The 14,000-nt window shown below is 32.5% G+C and overlaps 2 protein-coding genes across 6 annotated transcripts in view; one reads left to right on the top strand and one right to left on the bottom strand.

Moving 5' to 3' along the window:
• LOC127285401 (synaptotagmin-7) overlaps positions 1–14,000 on the top strand; it is an 858,561-nt gene that overhangs the window by 539,216 nt on the left and 305,345 nt on the right. The gene's annotated exons all lie outside the window — the stretch shown is intronic.
• Positions 8,137–9,659, bottom strand: LOC127285417 (uncharacterized). Its single transcript, XM_051311420.1, has 2 exons — positions 9,504–9,659; positions 8,137–8,493 (listed from the first exon to the last, which is right to left on the bottom strand). Exons 1-2 carry the CDS (start codon positions 9,560–9,562, stop codon positions 8,187–8,189), a joined length of 366 nt encoding a protein of 121 aa, XP_051167377.1. The 5' UTR covers positions 9,563–9,659; the 3' UTR covers positions 8,137–8,186.

Below are 14,000 nucleotides of genomic sequence, written 5' to 3' on the forward strand. Positions count from 1 at the left end.
AAACTTGTTGGATTTCTATGGAATTTGTTACTTGAAGGTTTTAGGGGCCGCTCATTACGAATCTGAAGTTAGCTTCTTAAGATTCAAAATGGCGGATCCAATATGTCGGACGAAAAAATAAAAATCATTCGGATCGGCTTGAAAATTGTTACTCAGAGGTTTTTGAGGTCGCTGATTAAGAATCTGTAGTCATTTTTCAAAATTCAAAATGGCGGCTCCAATATAGAGGACGAATTTTTAAAAAATTGTTGGATTTTTATGAAACTTGATACGGAGGGTTTTTTGTGGTCGCCGATTGAGAATTTGAAGTCAAATTTTTATAATTCAACATGATGGTCGCTTAATCTTATTATACTTATTCTTATACTTCTTATACGTTTATTTCAAGTTTCATAAAAATCCAACAATTTTTTAAAAATTTTTCCTCCATATTGGATCCGCCATTTTGAATGTTCAAAATCTGACATTAGATTCGTAATCAGCGACATCAAAAAACCCCTAAACATTCAGTGTCATATAAATCCACCAACTTAAAAAAAAATCCTATACCACCAAAAATGTGAAATGTTTTTTGAGGTTAGGAACGTACACGTGCAGGAGCAAAACGGATTTCAGATTCGTGTTCAGAGGCCCAAAATACATGGGAGTAGGCTACTTTGATCTCCCAAACCGAGGCATTGTTTTTTGTGTGGTTGTGTTACTTGTTAATAAAATGTTAGTTTTCTTATAGTTTTATAGTGCTGGTTTTATTATTTTTAACTAAAAATTTGACTTTGACATAGTTTCAATATAAAATAATACAATATTATTTATTTATTATTTGTTATATTTTGTGTATTTATTAATTTAGTATTTTATTAAATAATTTAACCCTTGATGCAAAATTTACTATTTAATACCTATAATAAAAATAATTGTATTATTTTTTATTATTATTATTAAACAAAAAGGTAAACAAAATTTTATTCTTGAAAAAAGAATTTTGAAGAATGTGAACTTTTAATTTCAGGATAATTAAAAACATTTTAGAAGTAAAATATTTTATCATTTCCAATTAATTATTATCAATTTTTTTAATACCATTATTTTACTCTTCCGTTCAATAAACATATACATATCATTCATTCGTTTCATATGTACAAATATTATTGGGAATATTTTTTTCTATAATGAGCATTTTTAAAGATAAAAAATTTTGAATTTATCAAAATTCTTGAATAAAAGTCAAAAATATTTAATTGCAAAGAATATGAAGAATTTTGTAAAATCGTTTAGCAATTATAATTTCTATACTCCAAATTTCCGAAAATATAGTACATCTGAGATACGATATTTCAATTTCATAATTCAATAATTGAATATAAAAGGCAAAGTTAAAAAATTATTATATTTATTAAGAAATTCTTTTTAATATGTAAAATGACTATTATATTTGAAGGAGATAAACAGGCTTTCCTAGGCAGAAAAAATACAAGTATTGAGCTATACTAGACTTTCCTTTCGGCAAATGTATTCCGTCTCTTAATGTTAAAAATCAACTTGTTTGATAGTCCTTAGTTGAAGTACCTTAGTTGAACCGTACTTTTATTACCAAACTTTTATGAAAATACTTTTTCATCACACATATATAGACGAAAAGTTTTTACATATTCTGAAGTGTCGTACCAGAGAAAGTTATGTGAATTTAGTAGAAGAAAAGTCCAATAAAAAATGCAATGCTTTTAAATGCAGTAATCATTTAGCAAAAAGTGGTAATATTTTAAACTTTAAATTACTTTTTGTTCATTTTTTCAATTTTTAACCTACTTATTGTACTTGGACTAGTGCTTTTCAGTTTTTACAATTTTATCAAAACAAATGGTGTTTCTTCTTGTTTCTCTTTTTTTTACTATACCATCCAAGAGGTTTCTTCACTAGGGTTGTGCAGTTACGCGTAACCTCGAACATTGTTAAAAATTTTGTTTGGTTCGCAATAAGTTTCTATGGTTCGTATGTCTGCGCAATAGTTTTTTGTTGTAAATTCAATGTATGAAAGTATATTAAACACAAAATCACAGTTTTATTGTTATTTGAAAAAAAATTATTGTACTTGAAAAATAAATTTTCCAAAAAAAGTACTCGAGTTGCCAGTAATTCTCTATTACTTACACACGGAGAAAAATGATTTAGCAGCAGCAAATTTGCATTTGCTTTGGTTGGTTTCCATTGTCCTCAAATATTCTAAAAAGAAAAACATTGGTGCTCAAAAAAGTATTTGAATTTTAATTATAGTAAAAGGTGTGATAAGTGCTTTTATAACGTCGTGAGTAATATTTTATTTTATCGAAAAAGACAGAAAACAGTAAAATAATTACATTCTAATTAAACAAAAAACATTGTGTCCAAGAGATAAAGTACTTTTCACCTGGAAAAATTGCTCTCAATTATTAACTTTCACGATAAATTTGATAAAAAAATTTTCTGCAAATTAAATACCCTTTACTGAAACCCATTCTCACTTCCGTGTGTCATATCAATCAAAGTGAGTAATCACTAAAGTAAATTTTTTTGTTTTTAATCCTTCGTTCACGCACGAGGTTTTATAATATACTAACGAAATTTTCTTTGTTTTTTAATTTTAGTTAAACTCTTTCTGACTTATCGCAGTCACCGCAAACAGCTATCAAAATAGGTGTTTTAGTGCAAGGTCCACAATTTCCACAATTATTAATATTTTTTAATAAAAATATATATACAAGTACATCAAAATATGTAATATTCGATTAAATAAACTTTGTTTTAAAAATTTTTTAAACAACGGTTAACAAATTTTTTGAAAATTCATCTTTTTTGACGCGCATGTAAAGGTATATAACCTTGCTTGCTAAGGGATCTTTCACAAACTACGTCACTCTTCAAGGGGGGTGGGGGGTCAAGCAATTTGTGATGACCCTTAGAAAAAATGGCGCTAAAGTATGTAACAGTGTGTGACGTGGGGGAGGGGGATACAAAAATGGAATAAAATAGCGTGACGTAGTTTGTGAACGACCCCTAATGATAATTAATAAAATTATATTGACAGGAAACCGAAAGATTAAGAGATCTCGTGCTCATAGAGGCTGGATACACCGAGAGCCAATCAGGATGTACAAACATTCTGCGCAGACGCAAACTTTAGTCCACTTGTTTAGTGCGCCAGAGGATTAAATTAACCCTCCTGATTGGCTCTCGGTGTAGCCAGCCTCATAGTTAACTATGCATTTGGTAGCATCTGAAGTGCTAAACTTATGATTACTATAGACATTCATACATCTAATTATAGATTTGTAATATAGGATCATATTCTACAAATAGTAAACTAATTTTTAAAGCAAAAAAAATTGTAAAAAAATTTTTTTTACACGAGTTTCCCCCCTTAAATAACCACACAGCACCGAGACTTTCCTAAAATTTGACATAAAACAGTATTCTCAAGGTTGATCAACTTAAAACTTGATGCTAGGTAGACGTCCCTCTCATGCTATTCGCACGGGGTGTCTGACGCTTCTGGCCATCCGCCAAGATCATGTGACGGTGGCCCTCTTCAAAACCAAGCGTACATCACTTGTAATAATAGTTAGAAATCGGCCGGTAAATATTTATACTAAATATTATCGTAAGTCGATAAACATGTTACCGACCGCAGAATACAGCAACATAGTACCCGATTTCGCCGTGCAGGCCGTATCGCTGAAAGCTCTCTCGCGTACGCTCAGACCACCGATCGGCTATATAAGCTGCGCTCCCGCTGAGGACCGTCACTCTCGTGCTACACGGAGTTCGGGTGGGTCTTACCCACTTGACTAGGAGTTTTACTCTGAAAATCTTTGTAGAGAGTTTAACCCTCTTTCATCGGGCTTTACTCGTCGAACATTATATCGGTTCTGTATGTAAATAGTGTATAGTAACGAATTGTAAAGTAATGTATAGTAAAGAATTATAAAATAACGTAACAAATGTATAGTAAAGAAATATTGTATTCCCGCAGTTTAAAATAGATTTTCCGTTCTTTTCGCCGTTTTTAATCTCCGTTTTTAGATATACTTAGAGTTTTACTCTTTGTATAATTCGAACACGAGTTTTACTCGTGGTTCACAAGAGTATCGCGTATTTTTAGACAGTATTGCAATTGATTTCACGGCTCATCGCAGCGAGTTGAAGCCGATTTCGTTAATGCGCGGCTCAAATAAGCTACGTTACCAGATTGATGCCGATTCCGAGGCTCAACGTATCGCGATAGACGCCGACAATCGTTGTGTGAAACCAACTTCCGCGATTTATCTGTACGCCTGTATATTTTCGTTACCTGTAAATACCGTTGTAAATAAATAATTTGTTTCAGTTTGTAATTAGCCCGCAATTATCCTGTTATTATTTTTTGTTAGAATCAAAACGAACCCTGGCTCGGCGAGCTAAATATTGATTCTACAATTACAAACGTTACACACTTCATCACTTTTTTCTTTTGTGCTTGGTCGGTGCACCACCACCTCTAGCTCATTTACGTCTACCAGCTCCAGGCTGCAGAACACGCAGACTAGACAATCACGCGCGTTGGAGACTACGGCAGCCATACGGCAGTAAAGGAGACATCGCCCGAAGGGGACAGACGCAGCCTCCCCTCTAACTCCACCAAAATTTTAAAAAGGTCAAAATTTTTTTTAGGGATATTTTACTATCAGGTAGGACAACAATTTCCTTAAGTGTCACTTTTTTCGAGAAATCAATTTTTTAACTGAGGACATGATACGTGAAATGCCTCATATATATAAAAAACGTATCGCAAATGCGGACCGCCCGCGTAGTTTTAGTTGAGTGTAGAATCAGCATGAGCGTACCCTGTCCCATGCCAATCTTTGCAACCGCTCTCGCTACTGCAGTCGTCCACTGCGGGTTCTTCCCTCCCGCCTTTATGGCACCTAGGACTTTGGGACCGTTGGAATGAATTTTCGTTCTATTTCCACTGCCCGGCTCCTGATAGCCATTTTACGCTTCCTGCGAGTAGTATAGCTAAGCGGGTTCTGAGCCACGAGCCGACCTCAGTCGGTAAAGTAGATTGTGTGGGTTTGAGTCCGTGCTAAGTTACCATCAGTTAGGTGATCCCTGTTTTACCGACAGGGTTTGTAGGTAATATTGTTAACGGTTATCGAAATTCATAGAAGGTCATCGAAATTCACAGAAGGTCATCGAAGGGTATTGAATGTCAGTGAAGGTCATAGAATGTTATCGAAGGTCATAGAATTTTTTAGAAATTTATGGAAAGATTTAGTAACTCACGTAATGTTCTAGAAGGTCATAATTAAATTTGCAACAATTGTGGAAAAAGTCAGTCACTGTATAAATATATATATTTATTAAAGTCCTGAAGTGTTAGTGAACTATAAAGTGTTAGTGTACCCCGAATAACCTAGTGACCTTTCTGACATTGAGATTGCCCTAAAGCTGATGCTGTCGTTGGGTTATGCACCCTTAGATCAGATCAATGAATCGATGAACGTGTGCTCCAGGTGCCTGAGGACGGTGCAAAGGGTGCATTACCAAAAACCTCTACTGAGTAATGTTCAGAGACGTCAATGTCTTAATGTTATTGGAAATTTAACTTATTTTAAACTGCAATTTGAGCAACTCTTGAAACAAGGAAGTGGAATTTCATTAAAACAGTGAAAGAGTACAAACTCAGAAGAAGACATAACCCAACGTATACAATAACATTGATTTTAATATTCCAGATTATTCATCATACGGCAACATTCTTGAAGTCGACTTAGAATACCCACAAGAGCTCCACGATCAGCATAATGATCTTCCATTTTGTCCAGAACATGCAAGTCCACCCGGATAAAGTCAAGCAAAGCTTCTTACTACTCTCTCACCAAAGCGAAAATACGTTCTTCATTATCGTGCTCTCAAACAGGCTCTAACAAACGGGTTAGTATTGAAGTCGATACATCGAGTATTGAGATTTAAGCAAACAACGTGGCTCAAGAATTATATCAACTTCAATACTACTCTTAGAGCAAACGCACAAAATGATTTTGAGAAAAATTTATTTAAATTAATGAATAATGCCATTCACGGTAACACGATGGAAAATGTCTAAAAATATGTCAATGTTAAACTCGTAACGAAATGGGAGGGTAGGTATGGAGCTAAAGCTTTGATAGCCAAACCAAATTTTCAAAGTTGAGCAATTTTTAGCGAAAATCGTATTGCTGTTGAACTAAGAAGATCCGAAGTTTTGTTTAACAAACTGTAACAAACTAGTTATTTTTAATTATTGAAATCAGTTAGAAACATCAAATTCAAATAAAATTAGAACTTATAAAAATTCAATTGAGATAAATTGACAACAAACAATAATTGAAACAGGAAATTAAATAATTTAAACAATAATTAGCTCGTATATAAAAAATATATTCTAAAATAAACTTGCTCAAATAAATTTATCAAAATCAACGACTTACAAATTTACGTTCCTTCGTCAAAAATCAAATTACAAGCTACACATTAGGAAACGCACGCGGGCTCGAGCCATTAATTCGAATCACACTCGCACAGATATACAAAATTATGTTACACAAATCATGCTATGAGCAAGATAAAATTGAGTCGGACAAAAATAAATATGAAATATAAAAATTGATATAGTAAAATAATTGCTTTTGATTATAGAGACATCATATCAATAGTTTTATAAAGACAAAAGAAATGATTGAGACAGACACAGACAGTAATGGTTTTTTTGACTTATCATTCGTCGTGGCAGTTGGATTCTTGGCTCTGAGCGGGTTTAACTTTGGAAGCGGTCTGGAGACGTATTGAACCTCGTGAATGAGCAACACCGTGTATTCTTCGTTATGTGATAAGTAGGCTCCTTTTTGTCGGAAGCGGGCGGCTTTTTTCCCCAATATTACACCAACGGAGTACAATTGAAATCAACGAATGAGGACTCTCCCTTGACCCTTCGATCTCCAAGCAAACAGCACAAACTCAATTCCACAAAATGGATGTTAATTAAACGCCACACTCCAGCTCATCGGCGATAGACACGGAAAATGTGGCGCGGAGTCAAACACTTGACCAACGACGAACAATTAGTCTGGACGCGTCCCTTTATCGTTACTTTTATTCGACACGGAATAATTCCCCACCCATTCGTCATTCTCCAGCCCACTTCCATCGTTCTTCGTATTCCTGGCGGGATTCTCAGAAATCATGGCGCTTTTCCAGGAATACGGCGGGAAAAGTCATTCACGCATGTCAACTCTACTGTCTCGATATAAATTTAGGCGGAACAATTCAAATTTGCTAGGCTTGTTAGAATTTGATCCTTTCAAAACCTATCTACGTTGGTCTTACTGTACTTGATGTGTCTAAAATATTTATGTATGAATTTCAGTATGACTATATGCAACAAAAGTATGGTGAAAATTGTAAATTATATTACATGGATACGGATAGTTTCATCTAGAAATTAAAATGTAATGACGTTTACGAAATCATAAAGCAGGACATCGACAAATTTAACACCTCCGATTACCCTGTAGACAATGTGTACGGAATGCTACAGGTCAACAAAAAAGTGTTAGGTCTTATGAAAGGTGAATGTAGTGGTAAGATCATAACCGAGTTTCTTGGCCTGAGGAGTAAAATGCACTGCATACGCGTGAATGGTATCGATCATGTCAAAAAAGCAAAGGGATTAAAATCAAATATTATAAAGAAAACTATTACTTTCAACGATTTCAAACAATATCTTCGAGAAAATGGTAAACAAACACGAATTCAGCATCTTATCCGGTCACGATTACACAATGTAGAAACAATTCGACAAACAAAACTTGCTCTTAGTTCATATGATGATAAGCGTTACTTACTACCAAATAGAACTGATACTCTTGTATGGGGACACTATAGAATAAGAGAAATAGAGAGAGAGAGAGAGAATGATGTGGAAGAATGAGAGAGGGAGAGGTGTTTTCTCTTTGTAATATAAACTGTTAAATAAATAAACGCCTAATGTAAATATTTTATTTCAAAAACCTTATACCTAGTACCATAATTCAATTTTAAATATATATATATATATATTCATAAAATGATTTAACTTTGGTATATAGTTGATTTAACGTTGATTTAACGTGGCTATAATGTTGATTTAACGTTGATTACAAATCTGTATTATCTATCCAACTATTGTGCGTATTATCAAATCCTAACCATTTAACATACAGTTGATTACCGCGTCTTTTCAATACTTTTTCTACTAAATACATTTCGGGATGTTTAACTTTGAGAAATTCAAATTCATAAAAGCCTTCAGCAATGGGTTCATCTTGATAATCCTTTATCTTGTGACTGGAGTTGTAGGCATAACACGATCGTAGTGCAATAAAACGCCGCTTGAGGTCCACCACATCACCAGCAGTCACGTCTTTTGGTTTCATACCAATTGTTAGATGTTTTGTGCCGTACCTGCGAGACAAGTTATCAATTTTTTGGCTTCAAAAATGTAGATCTTCTTTTTGGAAACAACGTTTGTTTTGAATATTTTTCACGAAAATGCGTACTTTTCGTGATATTTCCAAGTTTTCATACTTTTGGAAAACCCTGTATACATATGTGACGCGTCGCGAAAAAAGGTTCCTTTAGAAGCAAATGACTTATAGGTTATATTTACGACAGTTTTGCCTTGATTAAAAGTTTCTTTTCGTTTTTGCAACACAAAAATCATGTTTTATTGATTATTATTGTGTTTCCCCACAGCAGCCAATCTTTACTAAAAATTTCGTAAAGATTTCCTTGAAATCTTGGGAATATTTAATTGCAAAGTTTAATGAAAATTGCATAAAGATTTAAATGTCCCACCAAAATAAATATTTGGCGTAAAAGTTGACTAAAAATTTAAATGAAATTTTCAGGAAATGTTCGTCGCAAAAATTGAGTAAAAATTTAAATGAAATTTTCAGGAAATGTTCGTCACAAAAATTGACTGAATATTTAAATTACATTTTCACTCAACTTTCGCTATAAATTTTTAATGAATATTTAATTTAAATGTTCAGTCAATTTTCGCGACGAACATTTCCTGAAAATTTCATTTAAATTTTTACTCAATTTTTGCAACGAACATTTCCTGAAAATTTCATTTAAATTTTTAGTCAACTTTTACGCCAAATATTTATTTTGGTGGAACATTTAAATCTTTATAGAATTTTTATTAAACTTTGCAATTAAATATTCCCAAGATTTCAAGGAAATCTTTACGAAATTTTTAGTAAAGATTGGCTGCTGTTGGGGTTGATATTATAATTATTATTATTTGAATATAGAAAAGACTTAAATATCATTGGTATACATTTAAATTTAATTCTCTTTGTGTATTTCCATTTTAAAATTACAAAATATAACATACATTTTTTTTGCTTCTAAGATCCCTTTCTTCGCGACGCGTCACATATTCTTTTTTTTACACTTTCACTTACTTTTTTAACATCTTTCCTTTCACTTTTTTCTTTTCTCTCTCTATTTTCCTTCCTTTCATTATTCTCTCTTTTTACACTTTTTTTCTTAACTTTCACTCACGACTGACTGACTGACTGACTGACTGACTGACTGACTGACAACTTTTTTTTTGACAGGAGACAACATACAACTGACAGACGGACGATTGACATTGTTGCGGTAGGTGCGCTTATATATTTTCGCACATGCGCCTTGTAGAATTTTCTACAGATCGATCGATATTTCGATTATACTTTCGTTGTAAGTATCTCCATTTCGAAACTTCTACTTTTTTTATGAGGTTTTTTTTAAATAAATGATAAATCTGAAATTCTGAACTTTCAATTGAACGAAATCATTTTTTTGGAATATAAATTTTTTAAAACTAACTACAACAGTAAAAAATAATAAAATACAATAATCATTACATAAATTATAAATTTATTTTTAGCTACAGAAAGCAATATTTTATAATAAAATTTCAAGTTACAAAAGTAGGGAATAAATTTTTTATTCATTTGAACGTTTAAAACGAGGCGCATGATTAAACCCCAAATTTGTTTTTTAGAATTTTTATTTTCTCGAAAATCGTTTTATCTAAAAGGAACTGACTATAATTTTTTCAATTCGAATCGTCAGATTATATAATAAAAATACTTTCGAATTATTATTTGTCAGAATTTTTTAACTTCGAAAGAACATTTTTTATAATTTTCAATTTAACGAATAATTATTTCTCATAATTATTATTGTAGCGAATTAGTATTTTTTATAATTTTTATTTTTCCAAATAAAAGTTTATACTATTTTTGATTTTACATAGTTACCATTTCTTATATTTTTTTTCCTCGAATTACCATTTTGTACAATAAATATTTTTTCGAACAATTTTTTGTTTTAAAATGTAATTTATCAAATTTATATTTTTTCTATTTTTAAAAGTTACCATTTGCTATTTTATATAATGTTCATTTTACCGAATTGCCATTTCACATAATTTCTAAATTTTCTAATTATTATTTTTCCGAATTTTAATTTTAACGAATTATTTCTTTTGCAAATTAACATTTAACATTATTTTAATTTACCCTAATTTTTTTTTATTCAAATCTCTATTTTCTCGAATGGGTATATGACATAATTAGAGTTTTATAGAAACTTCATTTGTCCTAACATACTTCCGGTCAATTTCAGTACTGTAGTTTCACATCTATATTAATTTCTAGAATTTTTGCGCCACTTCCTGTGACGCACCCTACCACACCGACAAGAGATGGCGCCTCGTTTTAAACGTTCAAATGAATAAAAAATTTATTCCCTACTTTTGTAACTTGAAATTTTATTATAAAATATTGCTTTCTGTAGCTAAAAATAAATTTATAATTTATTTAATGATTATTGTATTTTATTATTTTTTACTGTTGTAGTAAAACCTTCCATGACCTTCTATGACATTCGATGACCTTCTATGAATTTCGATAACCTTCGATGACCTTCAATATCCAGATCCGTCCGCCGACACCGCACACAAGGTCGAATAAGCGAACACCCGCTCAGCCGCTGTTGCCTGATCAGGGCCATCGGCATGTATGCCAAGTCCCCAAAATAAGTTAATGCTCGAGATTACATCCCCCACAAAGAAGGGTTCAGTCCCGTCGCTCAGTCTTGACGTATTGACAGCTGACGGCAGCACGCCAGGTTCATCCTGGCTGGTACTGCCCGAGGGTATCTGGGCATACCTTTCCTCTTTGGGACTGTTGATCGTGCACTATGATACACAGTTTGAAAATGTTGCGTCAAAAGGCTAGCAATAAGGATACCGCTGACGGAACAACTGTTAGCTGCTATTTGACTGCTAGCCCTTTGCACGCCATCCCGACGTGGGCGGGGAGTAGGTTCAACTCCGCTCACGTCGAGGCTCCCGTTCTTCCGAACCTTCCTCCTTGTCACTCGGAACCCTTGGGTCGGTATCGTAGGTATACCATCTAGACATTCTGAACAAACGCAGAAAAACACCCTGTGAACTCACAGAAAATCGCAGTCATTAGACCAAAGAAGACGAAAACAATCGATGCTAGGCCGCCAATCCGATAGGCCTAGCTTGCTTGATGCTTTTTCAATTGTGACATCTCCATATTAATACGTCCGAAGACAACCTCCCGAGAACGTACGTCCGAGAAAAGCTGAGAGAGTAAACGACTGTGTACGATTTACCCAGAGAAAATTCCGAGAAAAATCCCGCTGGTCGCTGTGGAAAGTCCCTTCTCAACTTCTTCTTATTTAAAGATACTCTACTCTAAATTTTGCAGATTATTTTTACAATGTGCACCTCCGCCACTACAACTCTCTTATTGGTAGAAAAAGGCATTCTTATTTAAAACACTGAAAAAACGATATTTTAGATTTTAGAATGTTTACTTAAATAGGAGTTAAGAATATATTATTTATTGTAAGAATATTTTCCACTTACTTTAAGTGGGGAATACCCACTTGGAAAGATTCCCCGGAAAGTGCCCCCTGGAGGTTCTATCAGAATTCCGCCGGAACTTCCGACGTAATTCCATCGGAGTTCCACAGAAATTCCGATGGGATTCCGACGGAGTTCTGACGGAATTCCGATTAATTTTTTTCAAAATTTTTAGAGTCCTAATTCCGCTGGAATTCCGTCAGAACTCCGTCGGAATCCCATCGGAAATTCTTTGAAACTCTGATGGAATTCCGACGGAATTATGTTGGAAGTTCCGGCGGAATTCTGATAGAACCTCCAGGGGGCACTTTCCGGGGAATCTTTCCAAGTGGGATTCTTGGCTCCTATTAAGTAGACATTCTAAAATTTAGAATATCGTTTTTTCAGTGAATGATATGCTGTCTATACTAAATTTTCTATTAAACAATACATTGTGTCACGTTTAGCTAAGACCCCCCCTGATCCTCCTCAGTGCGTGACATCATTCATGAACGTTTCCTTATTCATAAATTTAAATTTAAAATTTTTAAATTATATTAGAAAAAATTCATGGTAATTAATTAGTTAATTAACTTACTTTAATTTAAAAGTTGATTTCTATCGAAAAAATTACTTTTTAACACCTAGTAAAATTATTTCTACTTAAAATTAATTATTTAAAATAAAATTTTTTCCCTCGCCGTAATTGAAACATTTTTAAGGTTTTCATTGGCTCCAATTACGGTGGGCAAAGTATCTTGAAAATACACGTAATTTTGGTGACCGTAATTGATACACCGAAACTGATACAAATGCGCCATAATAGAAAATTACGACATTAGTTTTAATTTCTCATATTTGATTAAATAATCGGTTTTTATAAAGTTAAAATTTCTTTTAAATATCTAAATAACATAAGTTTTTAGTTTAATAAGTCTTAAATTGACTTTGTACAATAGAAATGTCGAATTTTTTATTTCAAACGTGTTTTCACTTTAATCGCGCCGTAATTAGTACATTTACCCTACTTTCTGTTTTTCTTTTACATTAAGTTGATATTTTACTTCCCTAAACCAATTTTATGAGGAGATAGAAAATATATGTAAGGGATCATCCATAAAGCATCACATTCGTTATGGACAGCCCCTAACATTAAATAAAAAAAAACTGTTTAATTTATAAATTTCATAAAACAAGTATTGTTTTTAAGAAAAATCTAATGGAAAATTAATTTTAATCAGGCAAATGTCAAGAAATTCAAAGAAAAATACATATAAAAAAATCGTATTAGGTACCTATATAATAATTTAACTCGTTGAGAAACGTGTCATTATAAAAAATATTTTTAAAAAACCTGCCATTGTAATAAAGATTTTAAAAACATATGCCATCTCAGACGTCAACTTTTTGTTTACTGTTTTAGGTTGATAACACTATAATTAAGAAGCTGTTTAATAAAAAAATGAATGTTTTGTTCAATCAAATTATTTACTTGAAGATTTTTTTTAAATATTTTTTTTAATTAATAATTTTGAAATATCAGGCTAAAATTTCTAGCGACTTAATATTAAATGAATCAAATAATAACTTTTTTTTTATTAAACAACTTCTCATTTATAGTGTTACTAGAATGGCAGATTTCCCATATATTTTCTAGAATGTCATGTTTCTCAACACTCACCTAAATTGATGTGTTTCTGCACTTAATCGACGTTATGTACTTTTATAATGCGAAAATAATGTGAATAACTCAAATCGAGCTCAACATTTGTTTTCTTTTAAATTATAACTTTACAAGTCTAACTTCCTAAATATCAAATTTTCCAATATGTTTATTTAATTTTTTTTAATTTCGAATTTGCTTGGATCTTTATAAGTGTAATAATATATCTAAAACCGTTCGAGTTAAAGTTATCCTACCGAACAATAATAAACTTGGGAGCCATTCAAGTATTATACGTAAGCATAATGGTATGGTGCGTAAGCAACTATGTAACCTCTCCCTCCTCCTTAAATGTTTACGTAATACTTG

Source organism: Leptopilina boulardi, unplaced genomic scaffold (assembly GCF_019393585.1).
Source record: "Leptopilina boulardi isolate dan_hultmark-lab unplaced genomic scaffold, ZJU_Lbou_2.1 LbouV2_332, whole genome shotgun sequence".
Taxonomy (NCBI): Eukaryota; Metazoa; Arthropoda; class Insecta; order Hymenoptera; family Figitidae; genus Leptopilina; species Leptopilina boulardi.